This window comes from Drosophila nasuta, chromosome X (assembly GCF_023558535.2).
Source record: "Drosophila nasuta strain 15112-1781.00 chromosome X, ASM2355853v1, whole genome shotgun sequence".
NCBI lineage: Eukaryota > Metazoa > Arthropoda > Insecta > Diptera > Drosophilidae > Drosophila > Drosophila nasuta.
In genome coordinates, this window is record NC_083459.1 from 14007696 (window position 1) to 14022456 (window position 14761).

At 42.7% G+C, this 14761-nt stretch overlaps 2 protein-coding genes across 2 annotated transcripts; one reads left to right on the forward strand and one right to left on the reverse strand.

Moving 5' to 3' along the window:
- Positions 1 to 4509: 4509 nt before the first annotated feature.
- On the reverse strand, positions 4510 to 8670 carry LOC132796202 (NEDD8 ultimate buster 1). The gene is made up of 4 exons (XM_060807284.1): positions 8327 to 8670; positions 7792 to 8259; positions 6437 to 7228; positions 4510 to 5117 (listed from the first exon to the last, which is right to left on the reverse strand). Exons 1-4 carry the CDS (start codon positions 8444 to 8446, stop codon positions 4650 to 4652), a joined length of 1848 nt encoding a protein of 615 aa, XP_060663267.1. The 5' UTR covers positions 8447 to 8670; the 3' UTR covers positions 4510 to 4649.
- Positions 8671 to 9414: 744 nt separating this feature from the next.
- Positions 9415 to 14698, forward strand: LOC132795915 (uncharacterized). Its single transcript, XM_060806877.1, has 4 exons — positions 9415 to 10501; positions 10573 to 12191; positions 12253 to 13079; positions 13580 to 14698. The coding sequence occupies exons 1-4, from the start codon at positions 9985 to 9987 to the stop codon at positions 14568 to 14570; spliced, it is 3954 nt and encodes a 1317-aa protein (XP_060662860.1). The 5' UTR covers positions 9415 to 9984; the 3' UTR covers positions 14571 to 14698.
- Positions 14699 to 14761: the final 63 nt, after the last annotated feature.

Sequence of the window (14761 nt, forward strand, 5' to 3'; positions counted from 1 at the left end):
AGCGTCGCCGGCAGCAGCGACGTTGTTGTTAACGTCGACAATTCGAATTCGAACGATCGATCGTTCGCTCTCTTTCCAACTCTTTTGGGGAGTGCAACAGCGCGCTGAACTCTTCCGTGATCGGTTCTAACTGTATTTTTCGTTGCGTGCCGCATTTACCAAAATACAAAAATTGGTAGAAAAGGGAGAAAAGTTAATTAACATGTCGTCTATGCGTTGCATGGACTTAATTGCAACATCATTTCCTATATGGTCAGCTAATACCCTATATTAAACCTCTTCTTTAGCTATTCTATTCTACTCTCTGCATACCAAAAATATATGTATGTATTCCCCCAAATTCGTCATGTCATGCTGAAGTCGCGCCGTCATTCATTCAGTCTGTCAGTCAGTCAGTTACGCATTCATTCAGGCGTGTAGAGGCGCCTTCTCAGTAGCCGAAGTGTACCTTGCACTGACATGTAGATGGCGCTTAATGGATTGGAACCCTGTATGTGATCATACTTTAGCTCTCAACTCTCAGCGATCGATCCTTATCTTCTGGCCATTAATTTGATAGGCAATGAGCCCTGAAATTGACTAAGGGAAATAGATTTTGTCAAATTTTATGCGTTCGTTGCCAAAAATATTAGCAACTAAAATGTATTACACTTTTAAAATTAAGTAAAAAATTTTCAATTTAAATCTCCAGCAGACGTTAATTATAATTCGAGCATATATTTATTAAGATACAAAATATTAGATTTTGACGTTCAGCTTTAATTATCAATTAATTTTAAAAATATATTTATAATTTAATTGTGAATACATTTAAAATTGAAACGAAATGTATTTATTTATTTTTTTTTTAAATTGAAGCTTGTTGGAACAAATTTAATTTTTACTTTCTATTCATTCAAAATTAAAACAATATTCAAAATGTATATTAAAAGAAAAGAATTGTTTAATTTAAATTTATTTTTATATGATAGCTGATAGCTTTCAAGCTTAAGTCCTTTAACACTTTTGGGATATAAGTACTTTATCTAGAAGATTACATTATCGACTAGTCCATATTTATTTCTGCTCTCATAGAATTGTGTCAAAGAAAAACTTCAAGATGGTGACAAGAAAACGTCTGTTTCATTTTGAATTTCTTTTTCAGACCTAAAGCTAAAACAGTTGCATAAACAATTGCGAAGCGATGTTAACTTAAACTTAATAATCCCGCTTTTGTTGTAAATTCTAATTTAAATTCTTTATATCATTCAAAATTCTTTACTTAAAATTGTTATACATATGATATTTAAATGCTGAATGAAATTCTTTTTTTCTATATCTTAGCAACATTATTATAAATCTTTTATTACAACAAAATACTATTTAAATTAAAGTTTATTTTTTCCATATCTTAACAACATTATTATGAGTCTTGTATAAGAACAAAATAGTATTTAAATTAAAGTTTCGTAAACATGTGTTTAGTTCTTTGTTTGTTGAAAAAAAAAGGCAATTATTAAAGTATAATAGATTCTAGTTGGATTCGGTCCAGATAAAATCTGCACAAAACGACTAAATTGCCCTTCGTACCTAAAATCAAAATACCAGAACCATTCTGACCAGACAACAGCAGCAACAACAACAATAACAACAGGAACAAGAACAACAAGTGCGCTGAAAATGGCCAAAAAGTTGCGCTTCGCTGCGTATCAGTTGCGCATAATTGCCAAAGTCATTAAAAAACGTAAATACTGCGAGTAAGTGGTGAAAAAAGAGTGGAACTAAAGCCAAAAACAAGCCAAAAATAGCAAAAAACTATATATGTATGTACTTTTATAGTATATGGTCAGTGAGGGTTCTAGGCGAGAACACTCGACTTTAAGATACCTTGTGTAAAGGGAAACTTTATAACTGTATAAGAATATCAAATTCTATCTATAAATATCATATTGTGCAGAGGAAGTTTATAACTCAATAAATATATTAAATTTCAACTAAATATGTATAACTTGAAAAAGTCATCAGCTTATAACTATATAAGTATATCAAATTTTAGCTATATTAAATTATTATTATATTATTAAAACTAAAAAAAAGTCATTATAATTAAATGAACTACCTCCAAATTAAATAAATAAATAAAAACACTTACAAATTCTTATTGAATTTAACAAAACTAAAACTACGGTTTTCAAATCAAAAATAATTTTGGTAAATTGAAGCTATGTATATATATACAGAATATAAACAGACAAATATATGTTATATTAAGTAAAAAATCTAATTAAACAAAATAAAGATGATAATTGATGTTTCTTTTTCATCTTTTAAAATAAAACCTTTTTTATATATCTACAAATATCACTAACTAACTATATTTACCACTATGTCTATATAACTATATTAACTAAAATATATTACACCCACTCTGCCTCATTATTGCTGGGTATCGCAATTGCTTCCTATAAAATTATTTAATTAAACATACAAAACGCAATAAACGTTGCCAATCTGCAATTTACGTTATGCCCAGACAGACAGACAGACGGACAGATAGAACAAAGCAAGAACATTTATACACCTATTTGGGTCTTGAAATTATCGGTCCATATTAGAAGTTGAAGTGGGGTCGAGGTTAAATCTATAGCTAAGAAAAATCTATAAACGGCGCTTACAAATGATTATTAACTTATTTATGAAGAGAATAAAGTTGGGTAGCTTAGACTCGAGTTTATTCCTTAGTTATCTAGATAATCAATTTTCAAAAATAAAGGATCTTGGTTATTTCGAATGCTACAAAAAATTGAGATTTTTAATATTATATGCACGGTATTTTCGAATCGATCATATCGATATTTCTAATTGTAATTCTATTTCCAATAATGAATTTAATTACAGCATGTGAAATATATTACTAGACAGCTAGCACAAATTATAGGTTTCCTAATACCCATATATTATAATATATTGCCATATATACCATATATACCACTTTTTGATATAGTAGTACTTATAAATCCGCCCGAAAATAAAACAAAGCAACAACAAAGACAGAGCTTCGGCTCGCTGGACATTAACTACTCCGCGGCTGATGTCATTTAATGTAATTAAAAAACAAAATTTAAAACAATAACACAAAAAACAAACGATTAAAACTTTTAATTGCAATAGAATTAAGTTTTTCAGTTGCTTCAGCGATTTGAATTGCGTTAACAGGAAAATGTCCACGGCTAACAGGACAAAGCATAGCTGGCAGCTTATGTCAGTCGTCAGATATATTAACGATTTCAATTGTGCTAGCAGGACAAGACACAGCAGGCAGCTGTTGTCAGTCATCATGTACATTGACGATTTGAATTGCGTTAACATGCGAATGTCTAAGGCTAACAGGACAATGCATAGCAGGCAGGTTTTGTCAGTCATTATGCAATGCTGCATTTATGAACATGTTTGTAGAAATTTAAATTTGAATTTTCAGCATTTGGAATGCAGGAAACGTTTTTATACGTTTGGGTATATAATGATATATGTACATAATATGTACTGTATATATGTACTACATATATACAGTTACGAAATTAAGAATAGCTCTCAATCTTTTTTAATATTTTTGTTTATTAAATAAGTAATGATTATGGTGAAAAATGTTTTAATATACTTAAGTTTTTTATACACATTAGTTGTCCCTGAATTAAATTGCATTAAAACTTAAATTGAGATAATATGCTTAGCACTTTTGTTTTGTAGGGGGAGTAAAAGAATTATGAATTTGCCTATTTTTGCCTATCGATTTTTAATATAGACAATCAATTTTATATGTTATATTATATTATATTGTTATTTATATTACGTTTAAAATTTTATTATTCTGGATTTTTATTATTTAAATTAAATTTGAAACATAGTAAAAAATTACATTTAACGTTTTTATTTTTATTATTTAAACACAATTTGTAAAATAACAAAATTACTATTTCTATTTCATTATTCTTTTATTAGTTGTTATTTTCAATAGAAAAACAACATAAAACTATTGCACGGCAGCAAGGTCAATTATAATAAAATTTCTAAATGCAATTTAACACTTGATGCGATTTGCTGCTAAGCACAAGCAGTTGACAGTTTTATGGTTGTTGGACAAGCGGAGATATCTACATGTACATACATATATAGTGTATATATGGTTAGGAGAGGGGATGTCCACTTAAGTGTCATTAGAAGTCAGCGCTTTGCAATGCACAAGTCATGATTACAGTTATCCGCAGATGATAAACCGGTTATTTGATTTTCATTTCCATTTCGAATGCTTATTACAAAAACTCGCTGCGCTTCTGAGGTAGCAACAACAACAAACAAAGTGTTTCCGGCTGTCTAGAGCTACATATAATATATAAGAAAAATATCTAAATAAAAACTGATCACAATATTCTACTTATTTTACAGGCAACACATTTCGAATGGTCAACAAAAAGTATGAATTTCAAAATAGAATTAATTTGTAGCATAATGATTATTATGATTATGATGAGGATTAACTTTTATCAAGATTTTCATTTCGGGTATTTGCACTTGTTACACTGATTTTTATTTTCCAAACAAAACACGAATATAATTACATTCAAAGGGCTTACAAACTAACACAAAACAAGGTTAAAAAGCAACGCATAGAATTATTGCTCCAGCAGATTGCGATACTCGGTCAGCAGCTGCTCCTCCTGCTGCAGCGGCAGATCCAGATAATCCTGCTCGTTGTGCGTCAGATCCGCATGCAAACGTTTGTACGCCTGATACGCATCAATTTCGCATTTCGCCTTCTGCAGCACAGCATCGATGAGTGCCGCATTCGTCGTGGCTGCTGCTCCGCTTCCCTGCGACGTGGATGCAACGGCACTAACATCATCACTGGCCAGCTTGGCAACGCGCTCCACCGTCTGCAGCAGCTCCTCCTCGCTCTGCATGGCCTTGAGCAGAAAGTCGGTGGCACGCAGCAGATCGTTGCGTGTGGCTTCGAGAGCGGCGCGTGCCGTCGCCTCGGGAAAACCCAATTGCAACAACGCATTCAGCTGCACGTCGTCCACGCTCTCTGGCGATGGCAAGCTGGCGCGCAACTCCGCTGAGCCCGTTTGCAGCAGTTCCACCTACATAAGTAGAGAGCGGAAGGATGAAGATGAGTATTACATTAGAAAAAAAATTGTTTAATCTAGACAAATTAGTGCGGTATTATTCTTAAAATATACCAAATTAATATACAACACAACTACATAAATATACCAAAGGCTATATTTGGTATATTACATTCAACATATTCTAAAGAGTATTAAAATATACCAGATTATCAGCTAAAGTTACTAAGACTCGTAGTAAGTATTTCTTAATTTCTTAAATAACTTTTAAAATTTGTATTTAATCGCAAGCAAATTTTCAGGAACTATAGTTATTATTGTATATGCCAAAAATCTAGCTTCTATGCTTGTTATTCGATTTTTATACCCGCTACCCATAGGGTAGAAGGGTATTATAACTTTGTGCCGACAGGAAATGTATGTAACAGGTAGAAGGAGGCATCTCCGACCCTATAAAGTATATATATTCTTGATCAGCGTCAACAGCCGAGACGATCTAGCCATGTCCGTCTGTCCGTCTGTGTGTCTGTCCGTCCGTCCGTATGAACACCTAGATCTCAGAGACTATAAGAGATAGAGCTATAATTTTTTTTTCGACAGCATTTGTTATGTTTGCACGCAGATCAAGTTTGTTTCAAATTTTTGCCACGCCCACTTCCGCCCCCGCAAATCAAAAAAAATCGAATAACAAGCGTAATTTTAAAGCTAAGGTTGTGAATTTTGGTATATATAATAATAACTATAGTAGTTATGATTCCTGAAAATTTGATTGCGATCAGATAAAAATTGTCGAAGTTATTAAAGAAATACTTTTGTATGGGCAAAAACCCCTTCTTACTAGGGGTCTGAGTTGCTTTGGCTGACAATCTGGTATATTGAGCCGTCCATGGTATATTTTGAATGCGGTACTATATCGATACACCACATATACCATTTGGTATATTTTTAGTGTATTTGCAGTATATTTGGTATATTTTGAGAATAATACCGCAAAATATATTGGCTTTAATCAAATTGGGTAGCGGGTATCTCACAGTCGAGTACACTCGACTGTAGCTTTCTTACTTGTTATTGATGCTGGGGTGAAAGTGGACATGGCAAAAAATTGAACTAATCTTGAATATGCATACGAAATGCTGTTGATAAAATAATATATCTCTATCTCTTATAGAGTCTGAGATCTATGTGTTCATAGGGACGGACGGACAGACAGATAAGGAATATATATATATTATATATGGTCGGAAATGCCTCCTGCCAGCACAAAACTCTAATGCCGTTCTACCCTCTGGGTAGCGGGTATACTCGTAAAAAACAATTGCTTCACCGCTTACCGCTCGTGGCACATCGTTGTCGGCACGCTTGAGCGCCGCGGCAGCCAGATGACGATCGAAACCCATCTCGGTGAGTGTGCAGATGCTGCGCGGATTCACCCAGTCGCTGTCCTTGAGCGTCTGCTGTTCGTAGCGTCGATGCATTGCCCGCTCCGACTTTGATTGCTTGCGTGCATCGCGCAGCTGCTGCTTGCGCTGGTGAATGAACTGCACGGCGCGCTCCACGTTGCCCGAGCTGGAGCGAAGCGCGAGCCGGGCATCGCTGACATCGTAACCCATCTCGACGAGGAGCAGCAGCTGCTCATCGTTCACCTTCAGTTCGTTGAGCACCGCTGCAGCAGCCTCAAAGCGTTCGTAGGCCGCATCGCGGCGATTCTGATGGAAGAGCACAACACCCTGAAGCAACTGGAGGCGCATAATGAGCGCACGCTCTGGACAGCCGCGTCCTTTGAGCGCATACAGGCGCGAATAGTTGTCGCCGTAGCTGCGTCGAAAGCTGCGCTCACAGATGCCCAGACGACGATCAGCGTCGGGTAATTGCGACACGTTCTTCAGGCAGAGATAGCACCACACAATGTCCAGATTGAGGAGCGCATAGTTGTCCACGGACTCCAGAAACTTGGAGTTGCATGCCGCAAACTGTTCATCCGCCTCGAGCAGCAGCAGCAGCGCCTCCTCGTAATCCTCGCGATGCATTGAGGCGCGTGCCTTCTCGCAGTATCCCATCCCAGTGAGCAGAGCCTTGTTTTCATTGGGCGGCAGGAACACCGGATTGCCATCCTGATCCTCCATCTGTAAAATGAGAGAGAATATATAAATGAATCGGATTTCCACATTTCTGACGATTGCATTTTCAATCTAACACAATTCTTTAATTGTAATCATTTTAATTTTACCCTCGAACAGCTGCATTTTCATTATTTTCTTTTGTTAGTCATTTTACAGAGTAACAAATGCGAACAAAAAAAGGTTTAAGTTATGAGAAGAGTGATAAACTTTGCTAGCTTTGTCATGAGTATAATATGAAAGTATAAAAGCTTTTGTCATAACAATTAATTTATGCCAAAGGGTCTCAAGTAGCTTACACTCGCTGTAGAAAGTGTTACGAGACAGACATATTACAGGTAATAGACCTTTACCCTATTGTATATGCAAAACAGAATTTTTACTACAATCACACTTTGTAAATTATAACCCACACATTATCAAAGGGTCTCCAACAGTCTAGACTCCACTCTGCTCAATGCTTTCCTACAGCCATTGACTGTCTCTCACTCTCTCCCTCTGTCTCTTTACAGCAGCTGCTATCTTCTCGCTCTATTGCATGGCAAAACAGCCAACTAACAACAACTCACCTCCATGAGCTGAGTGTCGGAGGCGACCACAGCCTCTACATCGGCCTTAATCTTGCTAATGCGCTCATGGAGTCCCGCATTTTGATTTTCGCCCTCGCCGCCACCGCCGACAATAATAATGAGCTGTTGATTGTTCTTCAGCTGCTGAGCAGCCAAAGTGCTGTTGGGTGCAATGATGCGACCGCCTGCGATGCACTTGACGTGATTCGGATCGCTTAGCTGCAGCTTGGTGGCAATCGTCTGTTGCAGCGTGGAGCCCAGCTCGTTGAGATCACACTTGATGTCGATGATGTTGGCGGTTCCCTTGCGATTGTCGATGCGACGCACCTTGAACGTGGCCAAGCCCGTCTCGTTGAACTCACGGCGTGCGGCAAGTTTGCGTAGTGCATGATCCTGCAGCTCAATGATGGCGCACTTGCAACTGGAGGATTCTATGCTTAGCTGGGAACTGAATTGATCAGCCAGGAGCTGTCAACAAAGTAGGGAAACACTTTAAAACATGCTGTCGATCACAGGAGTGGGGGAAAAGTCTCACCTCGATGGATGCCTCAATGCTGCCGAGCTCCTCGTTATAGTAGGGCTCCTCCCACAGCTTCACTGACTGCGATTGCAGCAACGCACGCACTTGCGTGAACACGTTATCAATCTGCGTCATATCAATTTCAATTCAAATCGAAACACAACGTGCTTAACGTGCAACGTTTTGTCGACGACACCACTATTCGAATGACAATGCGTTTTATCTGTGAGGCAGCGTGCTACGGCCAAGTGCTGCTGCGTCACAAAAGATATTTAACTATATATTGGGAAATACGTTTATATGCGTTTCTAATTGCATGACTTGTGCTATTATCTGTTTACATCGAACGTGTTGCTCTTATCGGACTGCAGCAAAAACATCGATGACGCCACTATCTATATATCGATATTTTTGAAACCTCATTTTTAAAATATCGTTACGTTGCAGCGCACATCGAGGCACAATTTGTTATTAAATAAATTATACTTTTGGTTACGTTTAACTAGTTTAATTTATAAATGTATTTATTAACTGGTGACTAATTCGAAAATTATTCAAATTAAAATTCGTTTCCTTTAAAATTTAGTATATAACACACTGTGGAACTAAAAACATTGTAACTGCGTCATTTGTTCAGTTTCGCATTTTGCCAATATTTATTTATTTTTACGGTTATTATACAGAAGAATGGTGAATACAAAATATTTCAGATAACCTCTACATCACTTGACAAATTTCGAACAAGCGGTTTAAAAAAACGCGCCTTTTTATATGGAAATTTACTAATATACCACGCAATATACCAATATGCCACATGTCAATATACTAGGTGGCAATTATAGGTGTTTCTGTACTTTGGTATATTTATTAAATGTATAATGTACTTTGAAATTTTGCCTGCAAGCTATCCAAAACAAAAATGTATATAATATGCAATTTTATGAATTGAATTTATATGCAATTTTATTACTTGCAATGTTATATGGACGCTTAAATGTTTGCCACAAAAATTTACGAATAATCGCAATAGCATCGATATATCGGTCGTGTTCGGTATTTTTCACCTCTAGTAAACATTTTTTGCGCCGCATTTGAAATAATTGCTTATTATGACGTTTTTGACGTTCCGTTACACACAATTATATTTTAAACAAAATATTTGTTGAAATTACATAAAAACAAATAAAAAAAATATAATATATATGTGCTACGCATGCGCTTATATAAAGGAGTGTACAATTTGAGAAGTTGCCATGAGCTGGCCACGCTTTAAAACGAACAAGTTGTGCGTCGATTCCAACTGCAAGGAAACGTTCCGCTTGAGCGCCCGCAGGCTCACCTGACGCACCTCCTCCCGCTCCCGCTCCCGCTTAGTCGGTCAACAAAGTGGTTGGTTGCTTACAACAACGCTGCAAGTGCAACGAATATTTATTTACCAAATGGTAGCCGTGCCGGCAACATCAATTTACAAAATATATAATATAAAAACCAAAAAAAGGAAGAAAAAAGCAAGAAATGTACAAAGTTGAATACGAAAATTGTGATTGTGATTGAAGCAAAAGAAGAAAAAAGTAGCGGTACATTTTCCGTTAGCTGCATAACTGTAAACGGATGCTCAAAACTGATGCACACCAAATTGCCAGTGTTCCAAAATCGAAACGAAACGACACAAAATGAAAGTAAAACAAAAGCCAACTGCTGCTGCGACCGCCACCACAGTCGCCGGCGTCTCTGTCGCTGGTAAACAGCGAAGCAAAGTGGAAGAAACAACAGCGAGGCCGCGTCTGGCGACGGGGACACAATGCGAACGCGAGCGTAAGCACGAAGCAGCGCGCAAAGAGAGAGAAGCGCAGGCGCAACTCAAACGCACAGCGACGTCAACGTCGACAGTGACGCAGGCAGCGCAGACTAAAGCTAAGCCAATGCGGCGCAGCGCAAGTGCAAGTAAAGCGACAGTGCGAGAGAGACAGACAACTGCTAAGAGCGCTGCTGCTGCTGCTGCTGGCAGCCCTGCATCGAATGAGGAGGAAGCAGCGCAGCTGCGACTGCAGCTGGAGCATTTGGCGCAGCTGTCGCAGCAGGACTTTGAGCGCGAGTTCCGCAAGTGGATGGCGCAAGAGGGGATCGAGGGCAAGGTGCAGGCGCAGGTGCGCATGGACTTGATCAACAGCTTTAACAGCACATCGCTGGGTAAGTGATGGGTTATGCACTTGCTCCGACTCCCCAACTTCACTCATACCACATACTAACTGACTTTCTAGGTAAGCTGCTGCGCAAGGCATCGGCATCTGCTTGTGGCATGCCACGCACACCCTTCGAATTCAAATCTCAGGAGCAGCCGGCGGTGGACTGCGTGCCCATGACGCTGGCGCTGCACACGCTTGTGGCCGAGTTTCTCTACGCGCACAACTGCCACTACACGCTGTCCGTCTACTGCAGCGAGCTGCCGCCGCGTCACACGCTGCCCGACTTTGAGAGTCGCACTGCGTTTCGCTTCACGCCCGAGGAACTGCAGCAGCTGCTCGCTGACATGCTCGGCGGAGGCGAGCAGCATGAACAGCTGTGCCAAACGCTGCTGCGTCTCTACGACGAACAACAGATTTCGCTGCTGCGTGGCTGCTTCCAGGTGCTTGTCGAGGCACAGCAGCGTGCTGTGAACTCGACGTTCACCAGCAGCCCGCTGGAACAGCGCACGACGATGACACAAACGCTGCCCACAGCTTGCCTCCCCACGCAGCCAAATGTGGACACCAGCACACTATTCCCAGCCGGCGAACTTGTGATTGCCGACAGCGATGCGAGAAGCGTGTTCATTGGTGCACGCGTCTCGAAATCGCTGCTGGGCGTGGAGCAGCAGCTGGGGCAGCTGATGCACAACATGGACAAGTTGTGGAAATCGTGTGCGCCGCCTGTTGAGATCATTTCGCAGTCGGCATTCGAGCAGCTGGTGCAGCGGGAGTTGCTTGAGCGCCAGCGGCTGCACAGCGTCGGGCAAACTTTGGAGCCTGGACAGACAGCACTGCAGCTGCCGCAGTCGCAGTTGCAGCCACAACAGCAACAGTCGAAGGAGCTTGTTGATGCTGGGAATACGGTGCAGTCGCCAGCTGGTCCCATTCAGCTGCCTGCTGAGGCGGCATCAGTTCCCAAGTTGCCGCAGCTGCATAGCGAGCAGCTGGCGAGCCTGGCCATGGTGCAACAGGCGCTGCAGCAGTTGCAGCAACAATTGCAACAACCACAGCAAAGCATGCAGCTAACGCTGGACAGGATGGAGACGTTGGTGGGCGAACTCGCCGGCTGCATACAAACGCTGAGCAATGTGCTCAATCTGGCCATGGAGCAGGAGTATGCGGTGGGCAGGCACAAAGGCTTCAAGCTCGGCTATCGCGAGGGCTTTGCGCACGGCCACTTCATGGGCCTACAGGAGGGCATGCAATCCGCCGAGCGACAGCAGCAGCAGCAGAAAGTGGAGGAACCCAAGCCACCATCGCCATCGCCACCGCCATGTCCGCAGCTCAAGGATTCATCGAGTCAAACACCGCAGCCGCCAACGCCAGTGAAAGTCTCTAAACGTTCGGTGGCCAGTCAAACCCCACACAAGCGACAGCGACACCGGGCCACGAGCATGGAGCGGCGTCTGGAGGCGTTGCAACGTCATGTTGCCAGCCAGACTGCTGCTGGTTATCACGAGGGTCGCAGCTACGAGCAATGGATCTATGAGATGCTGCACAGCAGCAGCGGTCAAATATTTCTGGAGCGCGTCGAACTGTCGCTGAACAAGGCGCTGGAGCTGCAGAAAAAGCGACTCGATGAGCTCTTTAATGTAAAGCTGCGTCATCACGCCGAGATGATGCGTCTCAACAGCAGGCAGAGTTCCTGGCGCGTAAGTAGTTCAGCATTTGTCTTTCTTTTTCCTCTCTATTATGCGTTCTTAATCTCTTCAGACACTGTGTCGCCATGTGGAACGCGATTCGCAGTCGATGGAGGCACGCGATCTGGTGCACAAGATCTTTCGCCTCTTGGAACACTATGATCACCATCATCAGCTGCTCGCCGAAAAGATTCAGCAAACGGAAAAGGCCGCCGAGCAGGCGGCGCGCATTGAGCCGGTCTGGAAGGATGCCAGCGCCCGGGTAACCGCATGCAATGTGACGCCCGCCTCTACGGCAACCAAATCAACTCCAACGGTAGCCGAAGCAGCTTCGCTGGCCACAGCTGCCTCAATGCCGAAGTCGCTACAGGCCGCTTCTATGGCCAGTTCACTGCCGCCCACGTCGAGTCATCAATTTGCCGCCATTCCGGATGCTCTTCCCACTACGCTGCCAGCTGTTGAGCCAACTACATTTCCCGCTGCCGCAGAGGCTGCTTCAAATGTATCTGCATTTCCGGCTGCTGCAGAGTCTGCTCCAAATGTTGCTCCCGCATCTCTGCCGAGTCTCGTTGCCAGCTCTCTTCCAGGATTTGTGCCCGCTCCGCTGCCAAGTGTTATACCCGCTGCTCTCCCAGGTCCACTGGCGAGTCATCTCCAGGCCTTTCCAGCTGCCTCAGCGCCCGCTCCTCCCATGACAATGCCCACATTATTCACACACTTTCTGTTGCCTTTTGCTGCGCCAGCGACTGAGCCAGCTGCCACAGCGCCAACCGTTGCTGCTGCCGCCAGCGAATCTTCTGGACGGCCGCTGATGCACAATGTGTCCACGAATACGCAACGTGCCACCAAGGAGCGACCGCAGCCGGCGCCGAGCTTTAACGAAGCGCTGCTCAGTGCCAAGTAAGTTAAAGTCCAAATACTTGGCGGTAACAAGCAATGAACCACTGCAGTCGCTCGAAAGATGTCAGGGTGAGAGCGAAGCGAGAAACGATGCGAAGCGAAGCGATAAACCGAATGCAAAGCGAGAGAGCAAAGCGCTTCAAACTGCTCACAGCGTTGAGCTCGCTTCTCGCAAAGCTCTCACTTTGTCATCTTCTCGCTTTACTCGTCGTTTCTAGCATTATTCGTCGCTTCTCGCGTTACTCGTCGCTTCCCACTTTACTTTTCTAACTATACTCGTCGCTACTCGCTTTACTCGTCGCTACTCGCTTTACTCGTCGCTACTCGCTTTATTCATCGCTACTCGCTTTACTCGTCGCTACTCGCTTTATTCGTCGCTACTCGCTTTACTAGTCGCTAATCGCTTTACTAGTCCCTACTCGCTTTATTCGTCCTCATAATTAGCCTAATCTTAATAATATCTAGCAGCTGCCTAAATCTATATTCTACATTGTTTACAGAAATCGCATGCTGCAACTGGAGCAGGAGAGCGATCTGCTGGAGCAGAGCTTTCTGGGTTATCTGGAGCGTGCGCGTACACAGAAACAAAAGGTCCACATCAGCGCCGGCTGTGCGCTTGAGCAGCAGCAATTGCATCGCACGCTCGACAATTTTCGCGAATGGCAGCTGCGCATGCGCAGAGAGGATGCCTCAGCCACAGTTGCAGCCGCAGTTCCAACTCCAACTCAAGGACAACCAGTTGTGATCTCGCCCATTTACAGCGGCTCTGAGCTGGACACGGATAGCTATCAGTTCACCAATGCGATTGCGGTGGCGCGTCACAAACTGCTCTCGGAGTTGCATGCTACAGCTGAGCCCAGGCCTCCGGCGGCAACAGCGGAGATTGTGAGTAGCAATAACAGATTGCTCGTCGATCAAGTGCAGGATGAAACCCAAGAGCTGTTGAGTCGCGTCGAGGCGACACTGGCGCGTGTCTCGAAGCCGGCGAGCCTGCAACTGCTCACGGCGGAGTCACAAATGCCGCTAGAGGATCCACTCGAAGCACTGAGCAGCAACACGCACTCGTCGCTGGAGCAGATCGCAGCCATAACGACGCCGCCAGCAAGTCGCAAGCTACAGCGTTCGATGGCCAAGATGCAGCTGCTCTTCGGCAAGCAGCAAACAACGACGACGAACCTCAAGCGTCCTTGGAGTGCGCCCATCGTTCAGTTAAACCCGACTCAATTGGCAACGCGACCTCACACAGCGCCCAGCAGCTTAACGGATGCGCCAGCTGGAGCTGGAGCTGGTGGCGACAATCTGCTGGGACTGCTCGATGCACTCAGCGATGTCGGCAGCAGCACTGGCAACAGCAGCAGCAGCAATCTAATCAGCGGCTTGGGTCGCAAGTCTCCAGTTGCGTTTGGCGGCATCTCTACTGCATCGCATGCCAGCTCAAGTGCGGGAACTTTGTCGCCCAGCCAAGAGTTCTGGAAGCGCATGAATATGTGAACAAGCTAAGCTGCAAAGTGATTGAACTAATTCAATGTTCAACGTATTCGTCCCCCACCACACTGTAAATAAACAACGGCACATAGACACATGTATATATGTATATATATCTTTATTAGTCAACTGTGGTACAGCAAAGCCTCTGGATGGCGAACGAGCATCAAATGCATACATATAATATAAGTATACAC

Bases quoted from the DNA above. Each gene is read 5' to 3' on its own strand.
- LOC132795915 (XM_060806877.1), top strand. From the start codon at position 9,985: ATGAAAGTAAAACAAAAGCCAACTGCTGCTGCGACCGCCACCACAGTC. The intron at 10,502-10,572 runs GTAAGTGATGGG...CTGACTTTCTAG, and splicing joins CTTTAACAGCACATCGCTGG to GTAAGCTGCTGCGCAAGGCA. The intron at 12,192-12,252 runs GTAAGTAGTTCA...TAATCTCTTCAG, and splicing joins GCAGGCAGAGTTCCTGGCGC to ACACTGTGTCGCCATGTGGA.
- LOC132796202 (XM_060807284.1), bottom strand. From the start codon at position 8,446: ATGACGCAGATTGATAACGTGTTCACGCAAGTGCGTGCGTTGCTGCAA. The intron at 8,260-8,326 runs GTGAGACTTTTC...CTTTGTTGACAG, and splicing joins GCATTGAGGCATCCATCGAG to CTCCTGGCTGATCAATTCAG. The intron at 5,118-6,436 runs GTAAGCGGTGAA...CTACTTATGTAG, and splicing joins ACAACGATGTGCCACGAGCG to GTGGAACTGCTGCAAACGGG.